The 24,739-nt window shown below is 38.6% G+C and overlaps 4 protein-coding genes, 1 long non-coding RNA gene, 1 other non-coding gene and 1 pseudogene across 11 annotated transcripts; 4 read left to right on the top strand and 3 right to left on the bottom strand.

The window, feature by feature from the left end:
* Positions 1-60: 60 nt before the first annotated feature.
* Positions 61-2,835, bottom strand: LOC112198343. Of its 2 annotated transcripts, none has more exons than XM_040518575.1 (4): positions 1,644-2,835; positions 1,303-1,568; positions 838-1,041; positions 61-744 (listed from the first exon to the last, which is right to left on the bottom strand). In XM_040518575.1, the coding sequence occupies exons 1-4, from the start codon at positions 2,764-2,766 to the stop codon at positions 604-606; spliced, it is 1,734 nt and encodes a 577-aa protein (XP_040374509.1). In that variant the 5' UTR covers positions 2,767-2,835; the 3' UTR covers positions 61-603. The 2 variants fall into 2 exon arrangements, with proteins under 2 accessions (XP_040374509.1, XP_024195214.1); XM_024339446.2 differs by having other exon boundaries at positions 61-735.
* A 7,729-nt stretch (positions 2,836-10,564) lies between these two features.
* On the bottom strand, positions 10,565-14,196 carry LOC112201015. Of its 2 annotated transcripts, none has more exons than XM_024342024.2 (5): positions 14,046-14,196; positions 13,488-13,915; positions 12,479-12,746; positions 11,198-11,315; positions 10,565-10,871 (listed from the first exon to the last, which is right to left on the bottom strand). In XM_024342024.2, the coding sequence occupies exons 2-4, from the start codon at positions 13,911-13,913 to the stop codon at positions 11,215-11,217; spliced, it is 795 nt and encodes a 264-aa protein (XP_024197792.1). In that variant the 5' UTR covers positions 13,914-13,915; positions 14,046-14,196; the 3' UTR covers positions 10,565-10,871; positions 11,198-11,214. The 2 variants fall into 2 exon arrangements, with proteins under 2 accessions (XP_024197792.1, XP_024197793.1); XM_024342025.2 differs by having other exon boundaries at positions 14,013-14,189.
* Positions 14,197-14,270: 74 nt separating this feature from the next.
* LOC112201016 lies at positions 14,271-16,077 on the top strand. Its single transcript, XM_040517622.1, has 4 exons — positions 14,271-14,725; positions 14,880-14,954; positions 15,349-15,604; positions 15,972-16,077. The coding sequence occupies exons 1-4, from the start codon at positions 14,549-14,551 to the stop codon at positions 16,034-16,036; spliced, it is 573 nt and encodes a 190-aa protein (XP_040373556.1). The 5' UTR covers positions 14,271-14,548; the 3' UTR covers positions 16,037-16,077.
* A 163-nt stretch (positions 16,078-16,240) lies between these two features.
* Positions 16,241-16,992, bottom strand: LOC121052477. The gene is made up of 3 exons (XR_005809204.1): positions 16,858-16,992; positions 16,582-16,674; positions 16,241-16,472 (listed from the first exon to the last, which is right to left on the bottom strand). It is a non-coding gene; the product is annotated as an uncharacterized LOC121052477 (long non-coding RNA).
* A 105-nt stretch (positions 16,993-17,097) lies between these two features.
* LOC112196624 (phosphopantothenoylcysteine decarboxylase subunit SIS2) lies at positions 17,098-21,533 on the top strand. 4 transcript variants are annotated; one of them, XR_002935301.2, is made up of 2 exons: positions 17,098-17,965; positions 21,309-21,533. XR_002935301.2 is itself a non-coding variant. In XM_024337024.2 (1 exon), exon 1 carries the CDS (start codon positions 17,313-17,315, stop codon positions 17,907-17,909), a length of 597 nt encoding a protein of 198 aa, XP_024192792.1. In that variant the 5' UTR covers positions 17,099-17,312; the 3' UTR covers positions 17,910-18,155. The 4 variants fall into 4 exon arrangements, 1 of the variants encoding a protein (XP_024192792.1); XR_002935302.2 differs by lacking the exon at positions 21,309-21,533 and adding an exon at positions 18,959-18,977; XR_002935300.2 differs by lacking the exon at positions 21,309-21,533 and adding an exon at positions 18,393-18,925.
* A 751-nt stretch (positions 21,534-22,284) lies between these two features.
* Positions 22,285-22,393, top strand: LOC112201259 (annotated as a pseudogene).
* Positions 22,394-23,643: 1,250 nt separating this feature from the next.
* On the top strand, positions 23,644-23,838 carry LOC112201241. The gene has a single exon (XR_002936693.1). It is a non-coding gene; the product is annotated as a U2 spliceosomal RNA (small nuclear RNA).
* The last annotated feature ends 901 nt before the right edge of the window (positions 23,839-24,739 follow it).

Genomic DNA, 24,739 nt, shown 5'->3' with positions numbered 1-24,739 from the left:
TTTTAGTGTGCCATCAACAAATACAATCAAAAGTTTTCTATGTTTGCATTCTGCAATTCATTTCACCAATAAAAAAGGCTACTTGACATCATCAAGTAAATCAAAAAAATCATAAAAGTACAAAGAGAATTCTAGCATTTCTTTGAACAAAATAGCCATGGCTCTACAAAACTGTGGCTCCACCCCCAAAGTGTTTCTTCATCTCTTAAAGACTAGAATAATGTAATGTGAAATTCCAACTCATCTATGTAAGCTCTATTCCCAACTATATGAACACACTAGTTCTATGTTTGAAATATTTCCTATTTTACTAATAAAATAAAAGAAATGCTAGGAAGGTAAACATCTATGGAAACATCTCTATCACAACTGCACCCTTCACTATATCTTTGCTGCAACTGGGGTTCACCATATATTCTTCGTATTCCCACAACGACAGGAAACGAGGCATTCATGGTTTACTCTGATCAACCTTCACTTGATATTAGGAAAACTCAGACCAAGAGCATTTTAACATCAAAAATGCCAAGAACTCTAAAATCAAAAGCCATCCCGATTGGAGGAAGAACTTGAAGGATGAACAAAATCCATTTTGCAAGCACTTCAGTTTTGTAAAACTAAAGAGCGCAAAGCCATTTCAACTTCAGCAAAAGGTTGCCCAGCATACAGCTGAAGCTGCCCCTTCTTCACAACAATTACCTTCATGTCATCTGATTTTACTGCTTTATGAAGTTCCTGCAAAAATTAATGTCCCTTACTCATCTTGACACTGATGATTCTTAATAAGTGTGACAAAGCATGCTCAAGTCTTGGGCATATATGTTCAGAAGTTCTTACTTTATTTGGTAAGGGAGCAGCAGTGGCCCTGAAATCATCTTGATCTTCAAAACAAGACTCCAATAGGAAACAGAAGTTATTGGCATCACCACGGTCCTCAAAAGCAACACTATAGGAAGCATCACTCTCGTTTTGGGACTGAGAATTGAGCTCTATGCTAAAAAGCCCTCCTTGCCCATCAGAACCTCTACGCATAAAAATAACCTGACATGGGGATACACGATATTCTGATGGTTAGCTGGAGACAAAAAGATTACGAAAAATAAGCAAGAACTGGATGCATTAATGAAAATTTTGAGTTAGTAATGACTAAGTGAAGTGAAATGGCTGGCCATGATGTCTCGGTTAAATGTAACAAAGTCCAATTACTAACAGGATAAGCCATAATTGTGAAGACAAATTCTAAAATTAATCTTTGTAGGAAAAAGTATAGTAAAGACTAAGATATAGAAGTTGACTACATACTAGAACATAAGGAAGATGCAACCACCATGGATCAGTCTCATTGTCTGACTGCTTACTACTGACTTTGTTAGCCAGTGCTTGTTTTTTGGCTTTTTTCTGTGTTGAACCGCTACTCACACTCTGCACAGTAGGACCATCTGATTCTACTGTCCTTCCCTGAATTTCTTTCTTCAAGCTTTCAGGGTTTTTCTTCCCAAAGCCTCTTGGTTTGATTGACTCTACATCTTCAGCAGATGACCTCCCTTGTATAGTCCTGTGGACAGTACCTAAAATTTAACAAAATTAATAATCAAGCCAAACTAAGAACAGATTGTGCATTTTATGCAATTAAACAGCTTTACCATTCTGCGGTACCATATTTCCAGCTTCTCTGTCCTGTCCTTCATCTAATCTCCCTGTTCCTTTCTCCAAAGTCTCTCGCGGTTTCTCCTTAGCATCAGCTTCCAGCAATTCCATACCATCAGTACCAACACTTGCATTTCTCCCAATTTCATCTACACCACCTGAACCTGTCTTATTCTTACTAGAACCACCTTCCTCTTTGACACCTCCAAAACCCTTCGGATTCCTATTCACCTCAGCAGTAGGAGTCTTAAACTTCAGCTTCTTCTTAAACATCAACGCCCCATCCCCCTCCTTCACATTCTCATTATTCTTCCTCACCCCGTCTTCAAACTTCCCAAACATTTCCAGATAATTCACAAACGAACCCGGCAACTTCTCCCTTTTGGAACCCAACTTCTTCTGCAAGTTAACCAACCGATTCCCAACCTCCTTTTCAATCCCAATCTTAATTTTAGATTTCGAAAATGCATCATCCTCATTTCCAATACTTCCCTTGGACTCATTCTTCTCAATCTTTCGCGCTTTCCTTGCCATTGCCCTAATCTCTTCAATTTTCTCTCCCAATCGGGACTCATCAAACCGAACCACATTGCCCAATTCAGACCCAGAACTCGTCTTCATATTGGATTTGCCTAATACTGAACTCCTAGACTTGCTATTTTCATCAGGATCACTATCTCCCAATAACAAAACAGAAACAACAGTCTGTAGCACAAAAAGCCCAATAAAATAGCCCCCATATTTTAGCACAGTCCTCGCAGAAAATTTACCAGAAATGCCACTGAGCTCCGCCGTCGTCTCAGACACTCTTAATTCTTCGACTTCAGCTCCTCCTCCTCCTCCCAAAACGACGTCGCCTCGGTCGGAGCTATGCTCGAGCTCATGGTTATCTTGGGATGGGGTTACTGGAGATTCGACGGGAACTACGGGCTGTGCGGTTTGCGGGTCGGGTTTAGGGTTTAGGGTTTTGAGAATTTTGGGGCGCAAATAGTTCTTCCGGCGAGTGATTTTTGACGGTACGGAAACGGAGGCTGATACAGGAATTTTGGGCGAGGTGGTGGCGGGTAAGATTGGGTGTGCGAGATTGGGGAAGGTGGCGCAAAGACGCGCACCCGCCATTGGAGATGAAACAGTGAAAGCTTCGAACTTTCGCTCTTGATTTTATTTGAATGGATGGTCCGAGCCCATTAATAATAAATATCGTGGGGTTGCTCCTATTAATTATTTAGAAAATTACACACAACTAACAGACCAAAAATATAAATAGAGAAAACCCGTTTTCAATTAGATTTATACAAATAAGGACACGAGTTCACGCCCAAAAATCAAATGATAGAAAATGATGCAAGTTTGACTACAAATTTTAATATAAAATGACCAAAATACTCAGTTTTTATCAAAATTTACGCGCATTGCCATTGGTTAAGAATAAACGCTAGCCCCTGTTCAAATAACCGCCGAGCAAATTCTCCAACTGAGATTGCGTCCAGCTCTGAGACCAATTCCGGTCCGGCGGCCATAATGTTCTTCACAAGCGAATCAGGAATCGTCGGAGGCATGACGGAATCAAGCAATTTCGCAGCGGGAACGGCAGCGACGTATCCCTTGTCAAATCCGAAGAGGAAATCGGGGTTGGTGGAGGAGGCAAAGACCAGAGCGGTGGGAGAGGAGCCTTCTGGGGACTGGATCTGAAAGGGCCAAGGTGTTTATGAACCACCGGCTCTCGGACTTGGACTCGTTGGAGCTTGAAACGGGCGGGCTTAGCGGAGGCGCGATAGAGGCGGTCGTACTCGATCATCATATGGTTGAGGTCCTCATCATTGGTGACGAAGATGAGGGCGTCGAGATCCTCGTCGAGGAGCTGATACTTGAAGTAGACGGCAGTGTCAAGGAGAGTGATTGGGTTGGTGATTGTTTTTTTTTTTTTTTTTTAAGAAATTATTGCCCCCCCCCCTCCCCCGGTACTTTGGGTGCGTCGACAGTTCAGTCTCTAACATCCTAATTTTAACAAATAACTCCCCAGACATTCAAATCTCACACAATTTGGTCTAAAATGACCATTTTACCCCACACTTTCCCTTTCTTTTTTTCAATTCCTCTCTTTTTTTCTTTTTTTGTTATTTTTTTCTTCTCTCTCTCTCTCAACAACCACACCAGAACCTTCACTGAACCAACACTGGCGTCTTCTTCTTCTTCCTCCTACTGCACCCACTGGCACGCCATACTCTACTCCACCATGGCCGTCATCCTCACCGCCATCGTAGTCTCCATGACTCTTCCTCCATAATCTTCAACAATCCCTTATCTGCAACCAAATGAAACCAATCTAAAAAACAATCCGACTATCAATCACTATGAAACCCTAGAATTATCTCTGAAATTCAATTTCATGATGAATATCATCAACAACCCTTGCCAAAAAGAAAAAAGGAAAGAAAAAAAAATCAAGTTTCGAGTTTTGACCTCACGGGCAAACAACAAACTAGGACCTAAGGTTTTGGCCGAAGATCCTTAAGCTCAGACGTGGCCGGAGAACCTTGAATCAATCTCAGCTCGGGTTTCGGCGACGGTGTGTGCGCGACGTCGCTCGGTGTCGGCTGGTGTAACGACTTTGGGGTTTGGCTGATTGATGGTTGCTGAGTCGAGTGACGGTGACGGTGAGGCGAGATGGAGGCATGAAAGCAGAGAAAGGTAATAGAGGTGGCGTAGTGGGCTGGAGGACCTCACGCGGAGGCTGCCGATCATGTTTTAGCAGCGAGGAGCTTGGGCTTGGATCGGATTTCCATCTTGATTTGGTTGATAGTGATGGCGACGTGAGGTGGTGGCCGGATGTGGTGTTTCCGGCCGTAAAAGAGGAAAGAGGAGAGAAGAGAGGTCGAGAAGAGAGAGAGATAAAATAGTGCGGCCAAAGGGAAAGAAAGAGGAAAAAAATGAGGCACTGCTGCCGGCTCCATCGCTGAGGCACCTAGCGAGGTGGCGAGGTCGAAGAGGTAGGGTCCAACGAGGGCGGTGTCCTAAGGAAAGATGCAGATGAGGTGGGAGAGGCTGCGGTGGGTTTTGGATCGCATTGCTGAGCCGAGAGAGAGAGAGAGAGAGAGAGAGAAGCAGAAAAAATAACAACAAAAAAAAAAGGAAAAAAGAAAAGAATTAAAAAATAAAATAAAATAAAAAGAGAAAGTGAGGGGTAAAATGGTCATTTTAGACCAAATTGTTGAAATTCGAATGCATGGGGAGTTACTTGTTGAAATTAAAATGTTAGGGACTAAACTGTCGACACGCCCAAAGTACAGGGTGTGAATAGTATTTTGCCCTTTTTTTTTGATGACTTGGTGATAGGTTGTTTTGTAGATTGATTATGCGAATTTTGGAAAGCTGTGTGCTTTGGCTGTTCCTTGCACCTTGACAGCTTTGGATCACTGGTCGCCAGAGATTAAAGTATGTCTTCTGTTTTTTCTTGTTGAGCTTTCAGTTTAGTTTGTGGTTACAATGCTCAGAATCAATCACTGTGTGTAATGTAATGTAGTATTGCTTTCAAGGATTACCAAAAATGTGTTTTGCCGCCTTTAGGATTCAGAAATTCTTCCTTAAGTTCTTGTTTTTACCTTTTAACGAGTGCAGTAGCAGAACATGAGTACGAGGGCAGTGATAGGAGCATTTTAATGCGACGTTTTAATATTTAACTCCTCGTATTTTGCTTAGTTATTTCCTTTACTTAATCATTTTTAATTTAGTTTCTATTTTCTAGGTATATTGGAATAAATGAGAAGGAAATGAGCTGAAATGAAGAAATGGAGTTTTCTTGGTCCAACTAGGAATCCTAGTCAACGCAGGAATCCTAATGAGGCTAGGAAACCTGAAGGCATTAGGAGACCACATGGCTTGAAGATGACGTGGGAGATATTATGGGAGATTAAATCTGATTTTTGCAAGGAGAAAATCAAGGAGATTATGTTGAGAAAATCAAGGGAGAGTTTCATGGGATTGTGCAACAAGAAAAGACTCAAAACAAGTCCAGATTCGTTCCTTAATTCCCTCAAGATATGTTGACTGAAATTAGAGAATAAAATCTGCAATTTTAATGTGAAAATCAAGAGAAAATCAAGGGGAGGATATTAATGATAATGCCATGGAGAGATTTAAGGGAGAAAAGGTCCAAAACAAGTCCAGATTCATTCCTATTTTCACTCAAGATTATTTTGGCCGAAAATTAAGAGAAAAATCAGATAAAATCTTGGGAAATCAACAATAATATATTTGGAAAGATTATGGACTTATTTTGGAGCTTTTTGATTGGTTGAGTGACATGACAGAGTTGACGTGACATTAATTCATTGGTTGGAGCTGTGTGATGCAACCAGAAAATTTCTTAGAAATTAAATTCATGAAGCCTTGCCTTCCCCTGTATATACCCTCCTCTCTAGACGTTTTAGACACCAACACCACAACACAACACACCTCTCTCCATTAGAAAATAAACATTAGAAAAATTCTCTCCATTCTCTAGTCTTCAGAAGCTCTGCGTCTCAACCAAGGAGGAGAAGAAGTCATGCAATACATCAAGATCCTAACCGCCATCCACCTTTGTGTTGTCCCTAGAAGATTGCTTGCTTTCAATGATTTTCAAGTTCTTCGTCTCAAGGCTTTGTCATTCATCATTGACGGTGTATTTCATACTTTCTTTTTTTTTCCTTTGTTTGATTTGTAGAGTTATGACTTCTAGTTAACATGACGTTAAGGGCAAATTTTAAAGCCCGTTTATATGTTTTGAAATAAAATTGTGATTTTTATATATTGATTTATATGTTGCTTATGTGAGATTGCTTGATTGATTTTGGATTACAGAAAACTTTTGCATGTTTGTGTTCTTTGGTGGCCAACTTAGGATATATGCATGTAATTGGAGCTAGAATTAAGTAGTAAAGGCTTTGGACAAAAATCGAAATCAATTAAGGAGGATTGCACTTTGGTTGTGCACTTTCTCATACTAGGTTGTGCACTTTGGTTGACATCATTTCTTTGTTCTTAATGCGTTGAATGTGTTCTTGATTAGCTAGCTTTCTAGACTATGATTGCATGTTCAATAGGATTGATTTAGGTGCTTTCACTTAGATTAATTATTCAAGGAAAATAAAAAATGGGAAATCGTTTGCTTTCTAACGTTTCACATGGTCAACTTCTTTCTCATGACATAGAAAATCAACTATAGGAATTGTGATTGGATTTCATTTATGTGATTGTGGATTTGATCTTTGTTCCTTGCGTTCCACCCTTGTTTATGTGTTTTTATATTTTCTTTCTTTTGTTTATTTTAATTTTCAAAACTCTAATTCTTAAAGCCCCATTTTATTTAGTTATTTGTATATATTTTTATAAATTTATACTTTATATTTATTTTAATTCTTTACTTGTTTTTACAATTACAGGTGTACCCTCAATCCCCGATTATAACGATATCTATTTACCATATACTAACGATGACATTTTCAGGGTTAAATTGCCCGCTTACTTTTGGCGTATCAGGCAGTAGCAAGATTGGACGAGTATTAGTGCAGTAGCAGGATTGAACGAGTACAGTATCAAGATTAGGCGATGATGAGTGCAGTAGCAGAACACGAGTATAAAGACAGTAGCAGAACTAGATGAGTATGAATGCAATGAGTGCAGTAGCAAGATTGGACCAGTGCAGTAACAGGATTAGGCGATGACGAGTGCAGTAGCAGAACTAGACGAATATGAGTTCAGTGAGTGCAGTAGCAGGATTGGACAAGTGCAGTAGCAGAACTGGACGAGTATGAGTTCAGCGAGTGCAGCAGCAGAATTGGACGAGCATGAGTGCAGCGAGTGCAATAGCAGGATTAGACAATGACGAGTGTAGTAGCAGAACACGAGTACAAGTGCAGTAGCAGAACTGAACGAGTATGAGTGCAGTAACAGGATTAGATGAGTGCAAAAAAAAAAAAAAAGTAACATAAACGGATTATTCTCAAAGAAAAAAAAAGTAATATAAAGGGATTACTCTCATAAGAGAAAAAAAAAAAGTAACATAAACAGATTATTCTCAGAAGAAAAAAAAAAGTAACATAAATGAATTATTCTCCGAAAAAAAAAATAACATAAAGGGATTAGAAGTCAAAATAAGTAGTTAAGGGTAAAAAAGTAAATTAACTCATGACATATCACAAATAGAAAGCATATTGTCCTTATTTGTAAGATTTAGTCCTTATATGTTTAATTCAATCAAATATGTACTTGTTAAGTCATATTTTGTCAATAACTATATGTAATTTGTTAAATAATTAATGTCTGCTCTGCTGCTCACCTTTTCACCACTGTTGAGCAGACGTAGACGTAGACCCAACCTCACCATCTTTACTCTGATCTTTTCTGACAGTGACGGCGCCGACCGCAATGACCAATGTTAGTATTTTGGAGAAGTTCCAAACCCTAAATACCCCACAGGTTTCATACATAATTACAGAAATACACTTCATTCAAAATTGATCCCAATGGTAGTGTGAACCAGTTAGCCTCGATGAGTCGATGTGGGATGGGTTTCTTATTGCAGTAAACTTGTTGCATCTGTTCCGACCAAACAAAAAAAACTTGTTGCTTATGCAATTGATCGCAAAAGGATTCACTGTTATGTCATATATGTTCATGTATTTTTGTTCGAGTGAAAGTGTCTGCATATCAAATACATATATGCTTGCATTCTTTATTAGAATACAGTCCCGTTCCCCTGGTCATCTACTGACCATGGATGATTTGGTCACTCACCGTCTTATTGAAATCGGACGGTTGACAGATCTCATCCCAAATCTCATTACTTACCTGTCAACCATCCGATTTCAATCAAACGGTGAGTGACCAAATCATCCTTGGTCAGCTACTAACCAGGGGAACGCGGCTATATTAGAATCCAGTCCCGTTCCCCTGGTCATCTACTGACCAGGGATGATTTGGTCACTCACCGTCCGATTTCAATCGGACGGTTGACAGATCTCATCCCAAATCTCATCACTTACCTGTCAACCGTCCTATTTCAATCGAACGGTGAGTGACCAAATCATCCTTGGTCAGCCACTGACCAAGGGAACGCAGCTGTATTAGAATCCAGTCCCGTTCCCGTTCCCGTTCCCGCTGACCATGGATGATTTGGTTACTCATCGTCCGATTGAAATAGGACGGTTGGCAGATCTCATCCCAAATCTCATCACTTACCTGTCAACCGTCCGATTTCAATCGAACGGTGAGTGACCAAATCATCCATGGTCAGCGGGAACGCGGTTGTATTAGAATCACCATGTTGGAAATTATAGAGTAGTGATGATGCGATTGAAAAACCTAGAACCAGAGAAAGGAGGAAGACGAAGGAAAAAGAGAGAGAGCTAAACAATCTTGATTATCTCACCAAGTGTTTGTTACAGAGAAAAATGCTTAGCTAAAACTAACAGTAACAAGAATAGTCTTTATACTAATTCTGTTGGCTAATCCTTAACAGAATGAATGGATGACTGACACGTGACTGACACGTGTGATCTGCTTGATAGGTTCTTCTCATTTCCTTCATGTGCACCGCGTGTGAGTGTTTAGATGCATTTGTGTGTGTTGTGGCATCTTTTATACCTGGTTTACTGGATACTATAACTGGTGACATTCAGCAAACAATGGAAGGCGCCATGGACATCTATTTCCCCTTAACGCTAGAGCTACTCCAAAGACCAACATTCATATGCTCCCTGTAGTTCTCCGTCTTCTTCGAAGGTCGTCTTTTAAGCATAAGGTGGTGAGTGATCAGGTCCTGCAGCAGTTGGCAAATCTAATAAAAATCGTGGAAACACCATTTCAGGTAGGTGACTGCAGTTGAACCATTCTGTGTAGTTTAGTCATTTCTAGTTTTTTGGGTGAAATCAAGATACTTATTTGGCTTATCCAAGCTTCACAATTAATTAGACTGAAAATTTATAACGCCCAAATCTTTAGTTGATTTTATTAGCCAACTGTCATTTTAGTGGTAGCTTAGGTTGATTTGTAACTTATCTGGTGCACTCGTTACAGTGTCTTGGCAAGTGATATCAGGTTGTGATAGGTTGGTAAAATGCCTGAGCAAGGTACAACTTGACACCTGCCCATTATACTGTCTAGATATTTGCCTAGTGAATCAGTAGTAAACCATACAACTGAGTTTTCTTTGAGTGGGCACCTTATACTAGTTTCATTACAGCTTTACTTATTTTGGTCTTATGGTGAATTTCCAACTACTAATTTTTGATGAAAATTTGTGACAGGGATTACTAACTTACTATTGATTTCCAGGTCAGGGATGACTTTCAAATCATATGTCACTCTTCTTCGAATTCTTGAATCTGTTGCTCGAGAGTCGCTTGTAATTCTCAAAAACCCTGATATTTTTACCCGTAAGGTTCTTTTCAGGATGGCTGTTCTGTGTAAGGGACAACAAGGATGGTGATGCCAGGTTTCTGTGCTTGAAAATCTTGTTGATGTGATTATTCACGATGATTTGGCAAATTCTGGAAGTTTGGGTTGGCCTTGGAGGCAGGCAGGAAAAAGTGAGGACATTTTCTATGGCTGCTAATCTATATTTCAACTCAAAGTGAGCATGCTGGAGATACAATCCTGTAGTCTCCATCCATCCAAATCCACTCTTGGGTTGATTAACATAAGCAGATTTTTTGAAATTACAAGCAATGATAGAAGGATCTAACATATTATCTAGCTGTAATTGCACTCTCTTGCGCGCGCTCATTGAACTTATAAGGAGATGGCCATTATGGTAAATTTTCAATTACACGTGTACTTCATCCTTCTAAGAAAAAGGATAAATGGCCAAGCATAGGGATAAATGTCATCAAATGTCCGGAGTCCAGGATCCGAAAGAAATATCTGTGATTGTTCATTAATTCTAGTTTCTTGGGACACACTCTAGTTTGTGTTATGGCTTAACTTTTTTTTTTTTTTTTTGAGTTGTCAATCACACAGTGTCTTCAGAGGCTTCCTAGGCCCAGAGACTAATCCGTGCTCAGGGAATCTTGTCATAACGCTTCCTCCCCCTTGGCCACCAAGAATATGTTGGGATTCAACTCTAATAAGCGTCGGCGGGATTCGAATCCGGATGTGGGGGTTTCACACCTGGAGGCTCTTACCAACTCGACCACCTGTGGTGGTTTATGGCTTAACTTTTGAGATCAGTGAGATGTATAGACCTAGGGCAAAAAAGCACTTGTTATATATAATATATATATTAAGCAACATATCTTGGTCTCTATAGGATTATGTAAGAACAGAAAATTATAAGTGCCTCTTATTTTATTTTACTTTTATTTTTTTTGAAGAAAAGAAACACCTTGCATTGAAGGAGAAACAAGTACATGGGCTGTGGACAAGAATTTCACAGCTGAAAGGAAAAGGGAAAAAAAAAAACATAATGAACAAGAATAGTTACAACAGTTAAAAATTGGAAGAGTAAACACTAAATCCAAAAAAAGATTATTTCAGACATATAATGAACATAATAAAATCTAATGCTTACCCAGCTCCGTTTTGGATTTACAACATGTGCAAGGAGCTTAGTAAATCACCCTCAAGAGAACATCTTTTTATTTTCATTGGAGGCTTTAACTTGTAATCCCCAACTCTGAATGTAAAACCTATACAGTAAAGATGACTAGATATTAATTCTCCATCCACCCCTTGGTGCATTAAGAGTACCATGACAGTATAAATATACATATGTAAATACTACTGCTTTGACGCATGCTCCGTATGTAGCAAATGACATTTTTATTTGAACAAAAAGAAGAACATAAAAGATAAAATCATAAAAGGACAGAAATGAGATGTAATAATCAATTAGAAGTAGAAAAAAATAGTGTCACTTGCGTATTTCTAATTCTATTTATTGGTCTTTTACCATTTCAACCTCATTACACACAGACACAGACCTTCTCTACTAGCGTTAACCTTACTTTAGAAAAAAAAGGAAATTATCTTCACCATGGTGACCAAACAATAGATTAAAAGAATCAAAACTGTTCATCTTTACATCATTCTTCTATGGTTCACTCTACAAATAATCAAGGGACTTTAGATATTGGTCCTTGATTTTCAATTTTTTACATTGAAATAATACGATTCCCATTTTTTTGAATTATACTATAATATATTGTCCAATATGGATTGTAGAATCCTACTGAAATGGGTACAATCCTACTGACCAAAAAACAAAACTGTGAGATTGTGCAACTCAATCAGGAACCAGACTGCCAAATTTTTCCATGTGATGATTCATCAGTAAAATAGATTTTTTAAATGTTTTAGTATTTTGTAAATAATAACTATTTTAGTAATTTTATAACAACATGACAAAGAATGTACAAATACATCGAAATTTTGTTATTCGATCAAAAAACTTCAACCCATAAAGTTTCAGTTTAGACTTTAAAACTAGAGATAAATACTTAAAATCAACAATATTGGAAACCATTTCATCCTCCAAAATGGTGAAACTATGGAGACAGAAAAAGACTGTCCCCCATAATTAAATGATAGCGATCAGATACTAAACAATTATCGAATTTTTTTAATATTTCTCATGAATGATGCCACAAGGATGACCCAAAATATAGGTGCCTTTGATTGTTAGATCTCATTTTTCTCTAGTGAGGGTAACTGAATTCTTTTGTGGTAAGTTAACCGTAGTGGAGCATTTACATTTATGATCCAATTTACATATACAATACACTACCATAAAAAAATAAATCAGAAATAGGGTATTGATAATATTAAAAGCAACATGGTATAGATTGCTTACCTCGATCATCATATAGACATTCACCATAAGGCCCACTCCATCTGTTATCAATTAGATTTAACAAATTCCCATTGCCGTTATCAGCAACAAGACCAAATAATAGGACCTTAAAGGGTTTATGGGGATACACGAGATTTTCTTTAACTACTGCTTGGTAAGTTCTGCCCAGATGATCATCAACTGCCTCCAAAGTTAGAAAGTAATCAAACCAAAGACGACTATAACTGCGAAATCCCTTTACTGCTCTAATGAATCGCAGCTGGGCATTCTGAAAGAGGAACAAAACATTAATTGAAGTTTGAACAATCAGCCACTAATCGAAGAAAAAAAGAAAGAATAAAAAGTGTTTTATGCAGCAATTGAAAAAGGAACAAGTTTTATTAAAACATTCAAGAAAGGAATGAGGCTTGTGATGCATGAGCATCTAAACTGTTGTCCTCTAGTTTCTACTTTTATCCTTTCTTCCTGTTCTAATTAGTTTCGTAGAAGACAATAACATGCAGCAAGTCCTAATCGTTTTAAAGAATCTACAGAGCAAGTATATAATTGGGGGATCACATCCTCTCCCCTCAGTGGTTTTTCTTGATATCATTAAAAATTTGTCCAGGTATTGTAGGGCAAGTATATGTATGTTGGGTGTTGGAGCTAGTATAAAATAGCCAGTAAATAGCTAGCTTGTTAAGAGTCTTTGTAGCAGTTGTTATAGTAGTATTCAGAAATTACAGAAAAAGTTGTACGTGTTCGGATTGTTAATCTAGAACTCACTTATCTGCTAAGTTTCATCTTCAATTCCACAGCTTATTAATATATACAAGTGTTTTTCATTGCTAGTATTCTGTTTCCTACTGTGATAGTATGCTAAAGCTTCTCCCCTGCATCATCAGCATTCACTGAGATAACCACCATGCATGTGATACATGTAAGTAGCAAGCATTAGTGCACTGATTAAATTACTGATGATAAAACAGAACAGAGAAACTAGAATGAAATTGATTGAGTTGAAAAAAACCTTCTGCTTGTTGAATTCTGCCACCGCAAAACCAGCAGTAGCTGTAATCTTGGGATCATCATCCCTCAGTCTCCAAAGGATTGATTCGCGTGCGTTAAACGTTACATTAAGCAGCACCAGCCGATTCGACAATTCTTGGTAGGTTAATTGTTCGTCAGGTGTCCACGAGCCTTGATAGTTTAATTCCCCCAGAAAGGTTTGAATGCGAGTTAATTCTGCGTTTGTTAATGATCCTTTCTGCATGAGGCTTCGAATGAAAGGCGGGAATAAGGGTTTGTGTTCTTGGTGCCTAATTCCAAAATCAGGGGGCATCGAATGATTGTTTGAGGCTCCAATTCCACTAACCTTGTCTGCCATTGATCTAATTCTGTTAACCGCAATTAAGTTATTCCTCAGCTTTCCAAGCACAGGCCCAAGACCCATCATCTCTGCGTCAAAACAGTATAATCTAACTGCTTGTACAAATTACTTGGTGTTGTTATACAAAACAGACACCAAGAACTTGTCAAAAATAACTAAACTTACTATGTAGAAATCGGGATATCAGATCTGGCTTACTAGATTCTGTTGGAGATACAGCTTTCTGACTCCTTCCTGTTCAGTGAGTTAGGCGGCCGCCGAGTTTGTCTGGATTCGTTTAGTTCTGTTAGTATAGAGTTAATAGACTAGAGTCCCCACTAAAGTCTGCTTAAGTGGTTAGAATTTCAGTTCCGGAAAACACGGTTGGTGTACTTCACTTCTTCTTTTGGGTTTCAGTACTCTGCCGTCTGTCTCTGGTCCCAAAGGTAAGAAAAAATTAATTCAATCCTCTTCTTTACTTGCAATTGCGGGGCTCTGCAGGTTAGATCCGCCGGAGTCGGCGGGTTTGGATCCTTTTTGGTCGGGGCCGGGTTCTCAGACCTATAGATTCTTTCTGTTAGGCAGGGTAACGATTACAATTGGTAGCTGTTGCCGTTGAATGCGATACTCCATAGGAGTTTGGTGTGTTGGTAATCGTTTGTTTCAATTATCATTGATTCCGTAATGCGCAATTTATCTTACAGACAAGACAAACAAATCTTATGGCTATTCGTTCTGTGCTCGGAAAGCTGCCCAAGACTTGTAAATATGAAAGACTTGTGATTGGGACATATGAAGGTATCAAACATAATAAACCCCCTACTGCTCCTCGTCCTTTTCCTTTTCGGCTCCATGAAAATCATGTTCCTATGCCCTTAACAGACCCGATTAAGACAAAGGTAGATCACTGATCAGATATAGCCACATATATTAGGATTGGAATTTTTTTTTTCAGATACTCTGATGCTAGATTCTATATATTGTATCAGTATCCTTTTTCGCACTCTTTTTGTTTTTTGAGAATCCTACTCACTCTCTTTGATGTTCGAATAGGGATTGATTTATCATATGGAGTTGGGAGTACTGGCGCCTGCACGTTTTGCCGTGCAAGAGTTCAACAAGCAAAAGGTATCCATTCCCATACATCAATTATTTGGAAATACTAACAAGAAACAAAAGAGCAACCTTGAGTCGAAATGCACACATCTCTTTTTATCCTTCTTCATTTCATTCTTATTAACGCTCTGGGTTTTTATACTTTTAAACCTGTTTCTCCCAGTTGTACTGCCCATCATGTACAAGTAGATCCAGAAAACTCTAGCAGATAGCTACGTAGATACCTAGGGCTCGAACCCCATGCCACATGGGAGCAAACCATGCTTGATTCCATTCTACCGAATACGAGTAGATTAATGCAATGCATATTTTGTTGCGTATGGAGTGGTTCTGGATGTACATTAAAGCATAACTACTAATGTTAAATCTATCTAATGTGTTGTTTGCTTTAAATATTTTCGTACAGAAATCCCAACTGCAGTTTGTGAGAGTGATCAAGTTTTTGAGAGTAGATAGAAGCTGTATGAAGCTGCAGCTTTTGGATTTAAATTCTTGTCATTGTTTCTATGCTCTAATATTGGAGGCAATTGATGCTGCCGGTGTGGTCAAATTCTACCAAGCATGTGTTAGGCTGCATGACTTAACTGAGGGCTTGTGGTTGGAAGAATTCTATGTTTTCTCCGATGATGGAGACAAGCGTATGCGACTATATCATCACCTAGGTAACTATACATCTATGGCATATAAGGCATTTTGCTTTGATTATGTATTATAAGAGACAAAATGTCATGAGTCCCTGACTCCCTGTGATGGGGGTCATGGGTTTCTGTCATAAGTGAGCGCCATCACCAAGTCGAAAATCCATAATATGCACATTCAGTAAATTTATCCTGCCTACCTATTTCCCCTCTAACTGAAGTTTAGACGAAATTGTCAGATTTTAACTAAACTCGATGACGAGAGCTCAGCAATATGATTAATACCTGTCAGTGATGTGATTATTATGTGTTAAATTTACTATTGTAATAATTGCATATGTGATTATTACGTGTTCAGATTGATATTCATCAGTTCATTTGCTTGAAACAGACAACTTTTATGCTGGATTACACGACAAGCATGTCATACCTGGCAAAGGTGAAAGTGCCGCTTGACTGCTTAATGCAACGGAGCAATGTAACAAGTTTGATTTATTATCATGTGGCTACTAGGAATATCTCCCGCGATGCTGCGGGGTAGAATTTCTACGTTAAGATTACTGTGTTGCAGATTTCATAGGTGAGTATGGTTTGGTTAACAAAGATGAATATGTTTAAATGAAGCGAGAAATATGCGAAATCAAGTGATACGAATCAAGATTTTCAGATACTACGAGTCTTCTCACTACCAACCAGCGAACATCAATATAACCCCAAACCATATATGACTGAGAATTCTATTTCAGTTCATGCTAGCATCATTAATTTTTAGAAATCTACAACCCATGTATGATCAGAATCATGTAATACAAATTGTAAGCCACTAAAAGATTTACTAGGTTTGGGGTCTCCAGCTTGAAGGAGATGAATGCCAATGCCATAGTTGAATAACCTACATACATGTAGTTGACAAAACCAAGAACTTAGATATTACATCAACATGAAAGAATAAACCATAATTATTCAATAGCTTGAAAGAATGGGAACGCTAACTATCATACCATGCACCATTGAAGTCTCTATGAAGTCAGTCCTCTTATGGGAAAGAAGCCAAATAACATTCTGGTAGATAATCGAGAGATTTTTCTGGCAACCTGCAAACAATTCAGATGCGATTCAAGGACTTCAATTGCAGAAGTGAGTAATACCACTTGGCTTTCAAGTTCGAAAAAGCCTATTTCTTTCAATCAGAATCATAATGTACTTATCGACTGTATAACAAGAAATATAAGGATTCATTATTCAAAAGAAAAATTTGGATAACAATCATAACTGACCTTGAAAAAAAACAGAGAGAGTTGCAACATTATGTAGAACACAGTACTTCTTGCAGGATTAATGTACCTATAGCCAACAAATCACATGGACGGTCCATATCTAAAGTCAAGGATAAATAAGGACCACACCCCCAGCTAAGGAGAGGATCCGGATTTTTTTTTTTTTTTTTTTTTTTGAGAAAGGAGAGGATCCGGATTAATTTGTTAATAAGTTGTGAAATCATGGATAAAAAACCTTTTCTATTTGTTTTGTGAAAACCTCAATACCCCACCCACAACCATGTTTTTGGAAAAAGCACAAAAGTGAATGGCGCCGTAAAAACAAGAAGTGGTTCCCTGTTTACACAATCGCGCGTACTCGATCTCTAGCCCTAAGTTACGTCGCCGGCCACGATTCGAAGCCAGCAATCCGTTACCCAATTTGCCGGAATCTCCGACCGTCACAAGCCCCTGATATGGCGTTTAGAGGGCGTGGAGGTGGTTTCGGAGGCTATCAATGTCATGGTAAAGAAGAACCCTTTGTGCTGTTCCCTGATATTAACCTACCTGATGCCACAGATGTTTTGTCCATCTCCGATCAGAAGAAAAACAAGGAAGAGATGTTGTTGATCAAAGAAAGTTTGGAGTGGCTGAACAAAACAGGGTATTATCTTGAACAGACTGACAAAGACAAGCAGCGAAAGGGTAACAGAGAAATCCATTCTTTCTCGCAGTACCTAGTGCCGAGTATGTTTCCTGGAGAACTGACTAGAGGTTCGAATGTGAGGGGGTTAAGCAGGGACAGCGTTGAGTGGGACAGAAAGAAGAAGGAAGAGATCGACTGGAATCGGATTGAGAAGATGGAACAGGATAGTGATGCCAAGCAAAAGAAAAAACTCGAAAAGGATGAGGAAGATGTGGATAAGGAAGATGATGATGATGATGATGATGATGAGGACGATGAGGATTATGAAGACCCTGACTTGAATGATTATATTGTTGATGTGAAGCCAGACGATGACGAAGATGTTTATAATGATGAGGAGGAGGGTGGTGATGAACCTGAGTTGTAGTGAGATCGATGGTGATTGTTACCTCGGTCTCATGCAATCTAGCTTTCTGTGAAAAGGTATGTTGCCATTGAAGCGGTACTAGAGCTTTGATAATTGTTAATTAGGTAATAAGAGACTTTGATTTGAGTAAATTGCTGTTCTATTTCCTTTCATTGTCGAGGACCCTTTCTTTAGAAACTGCTTTGTTTGCTGTATGCTATATGCTATATGTTATTCTGGTAATTATTGATGTCCAATTACAAGAAACTGCTCTCATCTAGTATAGTATGAACTTAGGTGACAAGTAAAAGAAACTGCTGAAACTTATTATTTTCAAGGTCATGAACTAATAGAATGGTTAGTGTTTCATTAATTACTTGAAAGAAACCACTTTCAGCAATGAATTGAGTGCAGTGATGCCAAATTCGGGTGGCTTACATGTTGTGCATACAATTCTCTTTTCAATTTTTCTATCTTAATTTGCATCCCTAAACCAACTTCCAGGTGGGTGTACAACTGAATCACATGCAGTGGATACCTGCACGTGAGGCAACGAGCTGCTGAGTACCTCCAGCAGCAACAGGAGGGCTAGGACTACTAGGGTGGTTGACATATAATGTCACTGCTTATGGAGCAGTGGCTGCATAGTGAGAAAGATACAACCTTGGTTAATAAACCTGAGCATCTACTTACCCTAGTAAAATCAATGAACATTTGGCAAAGACTCTGGAAAATTTGTTGTATGTGTCCGTTATATACAACCTTCCTTTCACAACGTGTGACTGATCCATTGTTATATAACTCACGCATCCAAAAATTACTTCAAATACTGATTGCATAATTAGAACAATTGTGGACTTCAAGTTATGCATAGGGACAGTGCTAGAAACTGCTTGATTGGTAATCGATCAATGAAATCTCTGAATGGCTGAATCTATGTCGAGCAATGCTTCTAATTTGGAATTTTGTGTCTGATGGTATTTTCATGGTCAATGCCTCAAACACGATATCAATGTTTCAAGGAATTTTGTGTTGGTCCCTAAAGAGATTTTGTTGTTTGTGCTTATTAGTCATCACCACCAAAGCTGATTGACGTTCACATGAAGAACATCGATCGGTAACAATTTATGACATCAAGTCTGCTGTAGCATTGTTGTGCAGCTCTGCAGTTCCTTGTGAGACCAAACTACTTCCTGAACCGCACAGCAGAACTTGAATGTGCAGCTTCCAAAGTTTGATGGCTAACAACTTCTAATATCCCGGAAACTTCCTTCTGTGCCTTTATGGCTGTAGCTATTGACATCCAAATCAATATTCAGACCTAGTCCTATGTGTAAAATTAGTCCATTGATGAATGTTAGAAATGAATTAGACTGACAAGGTGAAGCTGATCATGATATGAGCAAAAATCTCTTCATGTAAAACTGATCCACAAATGAAAGAAAGAAGAGAGAACATTAAAGTGAGCCTATACATGAGACCTGTAATGAAACGTACAGTTTGAATCATATGAGTTGTTATCTTACTTGTATTAATTTCCTTCTACTTACATATGCGTCCTTGTAATTTGAGTTCTGTACATCGAAGATTCATTCAAGTGTATATGTCAACTTAACTGAAAGTAAAAGCTGAGTTGCTGGAGGCCCTTGACAGAGCCTTTTTAAAGAAGGAACAGGTAGAAGATGTTTTATTTTGGTATCGAATAATCGCAAGTAGAATTGCAAGACCCAAGTCTGGAAGGGAAGCTACGGGCCCTTTAGTGATTGAGGTTTTTCATGAGTTGAGATTGTAGTTGATGCACTACCAAGTGTTTGAGTAAAGACGTGAATTTGAGCGTAGATGGTAATTATATGGATGACTAACTTTGTTGCTGCTTTTTAGCTTTCTTTTCTCTTAGAATCTTAAACCAGATATGGAGTGAGGTATGGCTTAGTATTGGCTGATTCCTGCTCTCCAAAACGATGTAAGAATTGAAGTTAAATGAAATTGTGATAATGGCTTTTGAGACACCTTGAAAATTATTACTTGTTCTGTAACTGAGATGCCTATACCAAAAACTCCACTTTGTGTCTTCTATGTGTGTCATAAGTGGTTCTCTCATTATCACAAATCTCCTTCTATGAGTTGTTTTTGCGGATGCAGAGATGGCCAATTGCCTGGATTTTCTTTTGTTTGAGAGTCTAATATGGAGTAGACAACTAGTAAATTTAATGTTGGTATTGGTGTTAATTTTGGTGTTGGTGTTAATAGGATTCATTGGTAAAGAGCCTTCAACATTCATCCCTTGTAGGCCGTAGCAGCCCCTTTTACTATTTGTAATGCGTGAATTATCCCACACGGCTGCTTAAGGAACGGTGGAAGTGAGTGGCTGAATAAGAGTGTAAGAACTTGACTAGCCAAAGCAGTCTGGCCTGTCATCCTTGCTATGCACTCTTAAAAACTTCAATCCCCGGCAACGGCGTCAAAAGTTGTAACACTGCGATTGCATGGTTGTTAAAGCTTTTGGCACCATTGTCCAGGACTGAGGTTTTTAGCTTTATTGTTGCTTGGATCGACCCTACCCCTACCGTGCACAGGGTGCTTAATCCCTGCCAAATTTGAGTTCAAACTTGTTTGCTCCTTTCAGGTTGAGCTGTATAAGTTACTGTCAAGCATCTTTCAATTTGTTGGGGTCCTGATTTTGACTCTCTAGCCCTCTTATATTTTGGAAAAAATGTGATTAAAGACAGCGTTCAATTTTGCAAGTACTACTATGCGCACTTTATATATATATTAGATTATGTTTGATTCTGGTTCTTGAACTGTAGTTTTAGCTAGCTAGATATAATAGAAAATTGTTCTAATACCTGCTCATGTTTCTGTTATTGATCTTTTATGTGCTGGGGCAATTGTCTCGTTCTTGGGTCAGATGGTTATTCAAGGTTTCATTTACTGAGGCTGGAAACCAGTAAACTGGAGTCCCTCATCACAACTGCCTTGCGGAGGCTGAGTTGGAAGTAAATCTAACTTTCATCATGTCTTCTGCCTAACCTAACACAATCCTATCACATCTAAACGAGTGGTTTAGTGATCAATGAGATATGAATTCTGATCAAGCTTGATATCTTCTTGCAACTTTATTACCAGACCCCAGTCTTAAGTATTTAGTAACAAATGAGTTCTTATCTCTTAAAGGAGAAGTTGAAATGTGTTTTGGTGCTTTCTAAGTATTTAGTAACAGTTTGTTCTTATCGTCCCAAGGAAAAGGTCAAATTTGTTTCAAGACTCCATTTACTGATTCAATCTCTGGTACGGTATCTTCTTAATAATGTTTGGCTTTAGTAAACAATGAGAGAGAGATGGTTGAACTAAAGTTCTGGATGAGTTGCCTGTTCACCAGCTTTTGTGTGGCTTTATGATATTTTTGTTTATCTGTTTCAGGTTCGTCGAAGCCAAACTATAATTTGGTAGGGTAGTCTGGTGCGCCCTACAGAATTAAGTTCAAAATTCCGCTTCAACTTTGTACTGATCAAGCATTCAAAATTTGACTGAATTGAATGGGCACGGGAACCTCTTTTGTTCTTCTGAAAGTCTGAGAAGTAAATTTTCTTATATTTACTCTGACAGAAGCCATAGGGTTAGTCATTGAAGAGGTAAGTTTCTGTGAGTGTTTATGCAAGTTGAGTTACTGTTGCAAAACAGTTGTTTCAGACTAGTTTGTTGAGTTTCAGAATATTCTTCAAGCAAGCTATGCATCTATCTTGTAAGAGACTGCTTTCAGGTGTTGAAACTGGTATATTCAGGTGACTGAACTTTTTAAAAAAGAAATGCTAGAAGATGTTTGATTACTGTACCAAAAGATGTTTGGCCTATTAGCCATCTCTAGTGAAGTTGAGGGACAATTACATGAAGAACACAGAATTAAAACTTTAGAACATCAAGTCTGCGGTAATATCGCTGTGCAGCTCTGCAGTTCCTTGCGAGAACTATGGCTTATTGAATTACATCAACCACACAAAAGCAAAAAACTCAGATGTGCAGTTTCATTGTAATTGGGGGAAGGCGTCAATGGTTTGCAAATTCTAAATGGCGTCTTTTTCAGCTCAAAATGGGAGTTTAGCTTGGCTAGTAAGTTTGATATGGCTAACGACCATTAATAATACCCGTGATTGAGCTTGACTGACTAGAGGAAATTACTGATCAATTAGCAAGATGCTTAGTGTTTTTGCTGGATTCTTTTATCAAGTCCACTTGGATCTCATATGGATATTCTGAAATTCTGGTATGTTTTAATATAAGCTGACCTCAAACTATGAGTAACAAGTGATGGGCGCTGTGAGCCCACATCAAAAGTGAGCAAGAGATGTTCAGTCTGATGGCTATAACATGGAGCATCTCAGGACTGTTTGACTTACGGAGCCATGTGTTGAGCACAGAGCGAACTATTCTTTCGCCTTTTACTAAAGAATACCGTGTGCGCGGCACTCTAAGTGGCATACGCCTATTTTTGGAAGGGTTGCACCTCTGTGGGGTGCCCCTCAAATGTTAGTTTCCAAATGTTTGTTTCACTATGAAATGTTGTGATGTTTTTCAAACTCTCAAATCCAGTCTAACCTGCTGTAATTCTGATTTTTGTTTCAAACGAGGTATTCATGAAACTGGATGTGGTGGTTTGTTCAAAAAGGAAAGAAAGAGTGAAGAATGGGAATAATTCTAAGCAATGGAACTCGTGCATTACCACAATACAGATATGTCCTTGCATAACACACTCCACTACTATGAAGTCATAGTTAGCTGCCTACAGCTCTAGTTAATGACAGTGAGTTTCATACTGTCAAAAACACCCTGCCCCTGTAAAACTGATTCACACAAGGGAAGATTAGTCGCAAACCTATAAATGGGGTAAGTGAAGCAGATTTTGATTTGAAGATTGTGATGCAACCCAAAACTGATAGAAATTTGTTACGAATTGAGATCATATTTGATACAGTGGTGATTGTTGCTGCAGATTTTAGATTTTCCTTTCTCGTTGGTCCCTTGAATTAGATTTATGTGTCTACCAGAAATAGATATGGAAAATTATGTAAGAAATTCGACCTGGCAGACCTACCACTTAAAAGAGAGAGAGAGAGAGAGAATTGCTGCTTTTCTGCAAACAAGAGATGTAACATTCCTGTGTCATAGAAAACTGCACTGCAAGTTACTCTATGTCTTTCATATGTTCATGCCTTCATAGATGTGGCTTCTGGTTGTCACAAATCTCTTTTGAGTTGCTTTTGCAAATGAGAGAGATGGCCTTTAAAGCCAGGACTTTCTTTTCATTATGAGTCTGAAAAGTGGTAGACAATTAGTTGACTTTAATGTCTTGGATTAGTCTTGGTGCTAATGTCTTGGATTATGTCAATGTCCTCTTCTATCATACAATGCAGAACTCCATGTATATAATTTTTTCTCTTGAGTTGTTATAAATGTCCTTCATTGGCTTCTCATTCTCATTGTCACAGATGTCCTTTTGAGTTGTTCTTTGCAGATGGCAGAGATGGCTCATAAGCTCGGATTTTAAACTTTTAATTATAAGGATAAGATGGGGAAGACTACTAGTTGAGTTTAATGTAGTATTTTGGATGTGTTGGTGTTAATACGAGGCACGAGTTCATTGGTAAAGACCCTGGAAGCAGCCTTACCGTTCGTGAAGATGAGAGTCCCACATTCCTCGATGAAACAAGCACGGAAGTGAATGAACCTATAAAATACGAAGAGCTAGACCAAACAACGCATACCTTTCTCGGCCTTTTGGCTAAGATCAAGTGTAGTATCTGTTCTTATCAGTTTAATATCTGATACGTGGACCAATGGTTCACACGATATTAAATTAATTTTTTGAAGGGGTGGGTTCACTACGGTAGCTTGCTATTGGAGCCCACACGTGTCATCTTTGCGTTGCACTACTGCAAAGCTTGGCGCACCCTACCAAATCCAGTTCAAATTTCCAGGCCTGCACTGTGATGTGTTTAATGTCTTCTTTGGGTCACTACTGTGGGTCGGTGTGTGCTCTACCCAAAGCGGATCATCCTTTTTATCTCTTTCTTAAAAATCAATTTATGTAAGCTGTACTGATAATGACTACCAACTCCAAAACAAATGTTTTCCAGGTTCTTGATACTGTTATAAATCAGCTATCGGGACCTGGTTTGTAAATAGGGGATGGACAGAAATCTACGTCTGCCATTGGAATAGTATCCACAGCATTGGCAATGTGATAAGTATACATGTTTGAGTTGTCTGGTAAGTGTAGAGTACGCTTTTTGGTCTGTAAGTGCTTTATATGCTACTTGCATCTTGATTCACGATGTTCTTCAAGCTATGCATCTAATTTTAGGGGATATTAAGGATAAATGTGACATGTAAAATATAGGAATTCTACTAGATGTGACATCTAATTTTAGGGGATAGGTGACGTGTAAAGCTTTCTGCTAAGAGGCATGTTATGTTCAAGTGACTGGATACCTCTTTTATGTTGATTCTGGTACCAAAAAAATCTTGAAAACTGGTTGGTTTAGACACAGGAGGTTGATTATTATATTCATTTCAGAAGTACCTAAAACAGATCTCCGACAATGATCTTCAGGCTGATGATCTAATGGAAAATGTTGGCAACTCGGCTATTTTGGCCTGCAGATGCCAAATTACCAGAATGCATTTTTCTGGACTGCTTTTTCCCTCAGGTATATGATGTTACAAACCAAGAAAATATATTTATTGTTTCTTCTGCTCGAGAAAGGAAGCAACTAGCAAAAAGACTGGTGGAATATGTTGATACTGCACGGAAATCAGGAAATCTAAGAAAAAAGGCATTCAAGTGGATGATATCA

Source organism: Rosa chinensis, chromosome 4 (genome assembly GCF_002994745.2).
Source record: "Rosa chinensis cultivar Old Blush chromosome 4, RchiOBHm-V2, whole genome shotgun sequence".
Taxonomy (NCBI): domain Eukaryota; kingdom Viridiplantae; phylum Streptophyta; class Magnoliopsida; order Rosales; family Rosaceae; genus Rosa; species Rosa chinensis.
The sequence above is the reverse complement of the archived record's forward strand: the minus strand, read 5'-3'. Positions and strand labels throughout refer to the sequence as shown.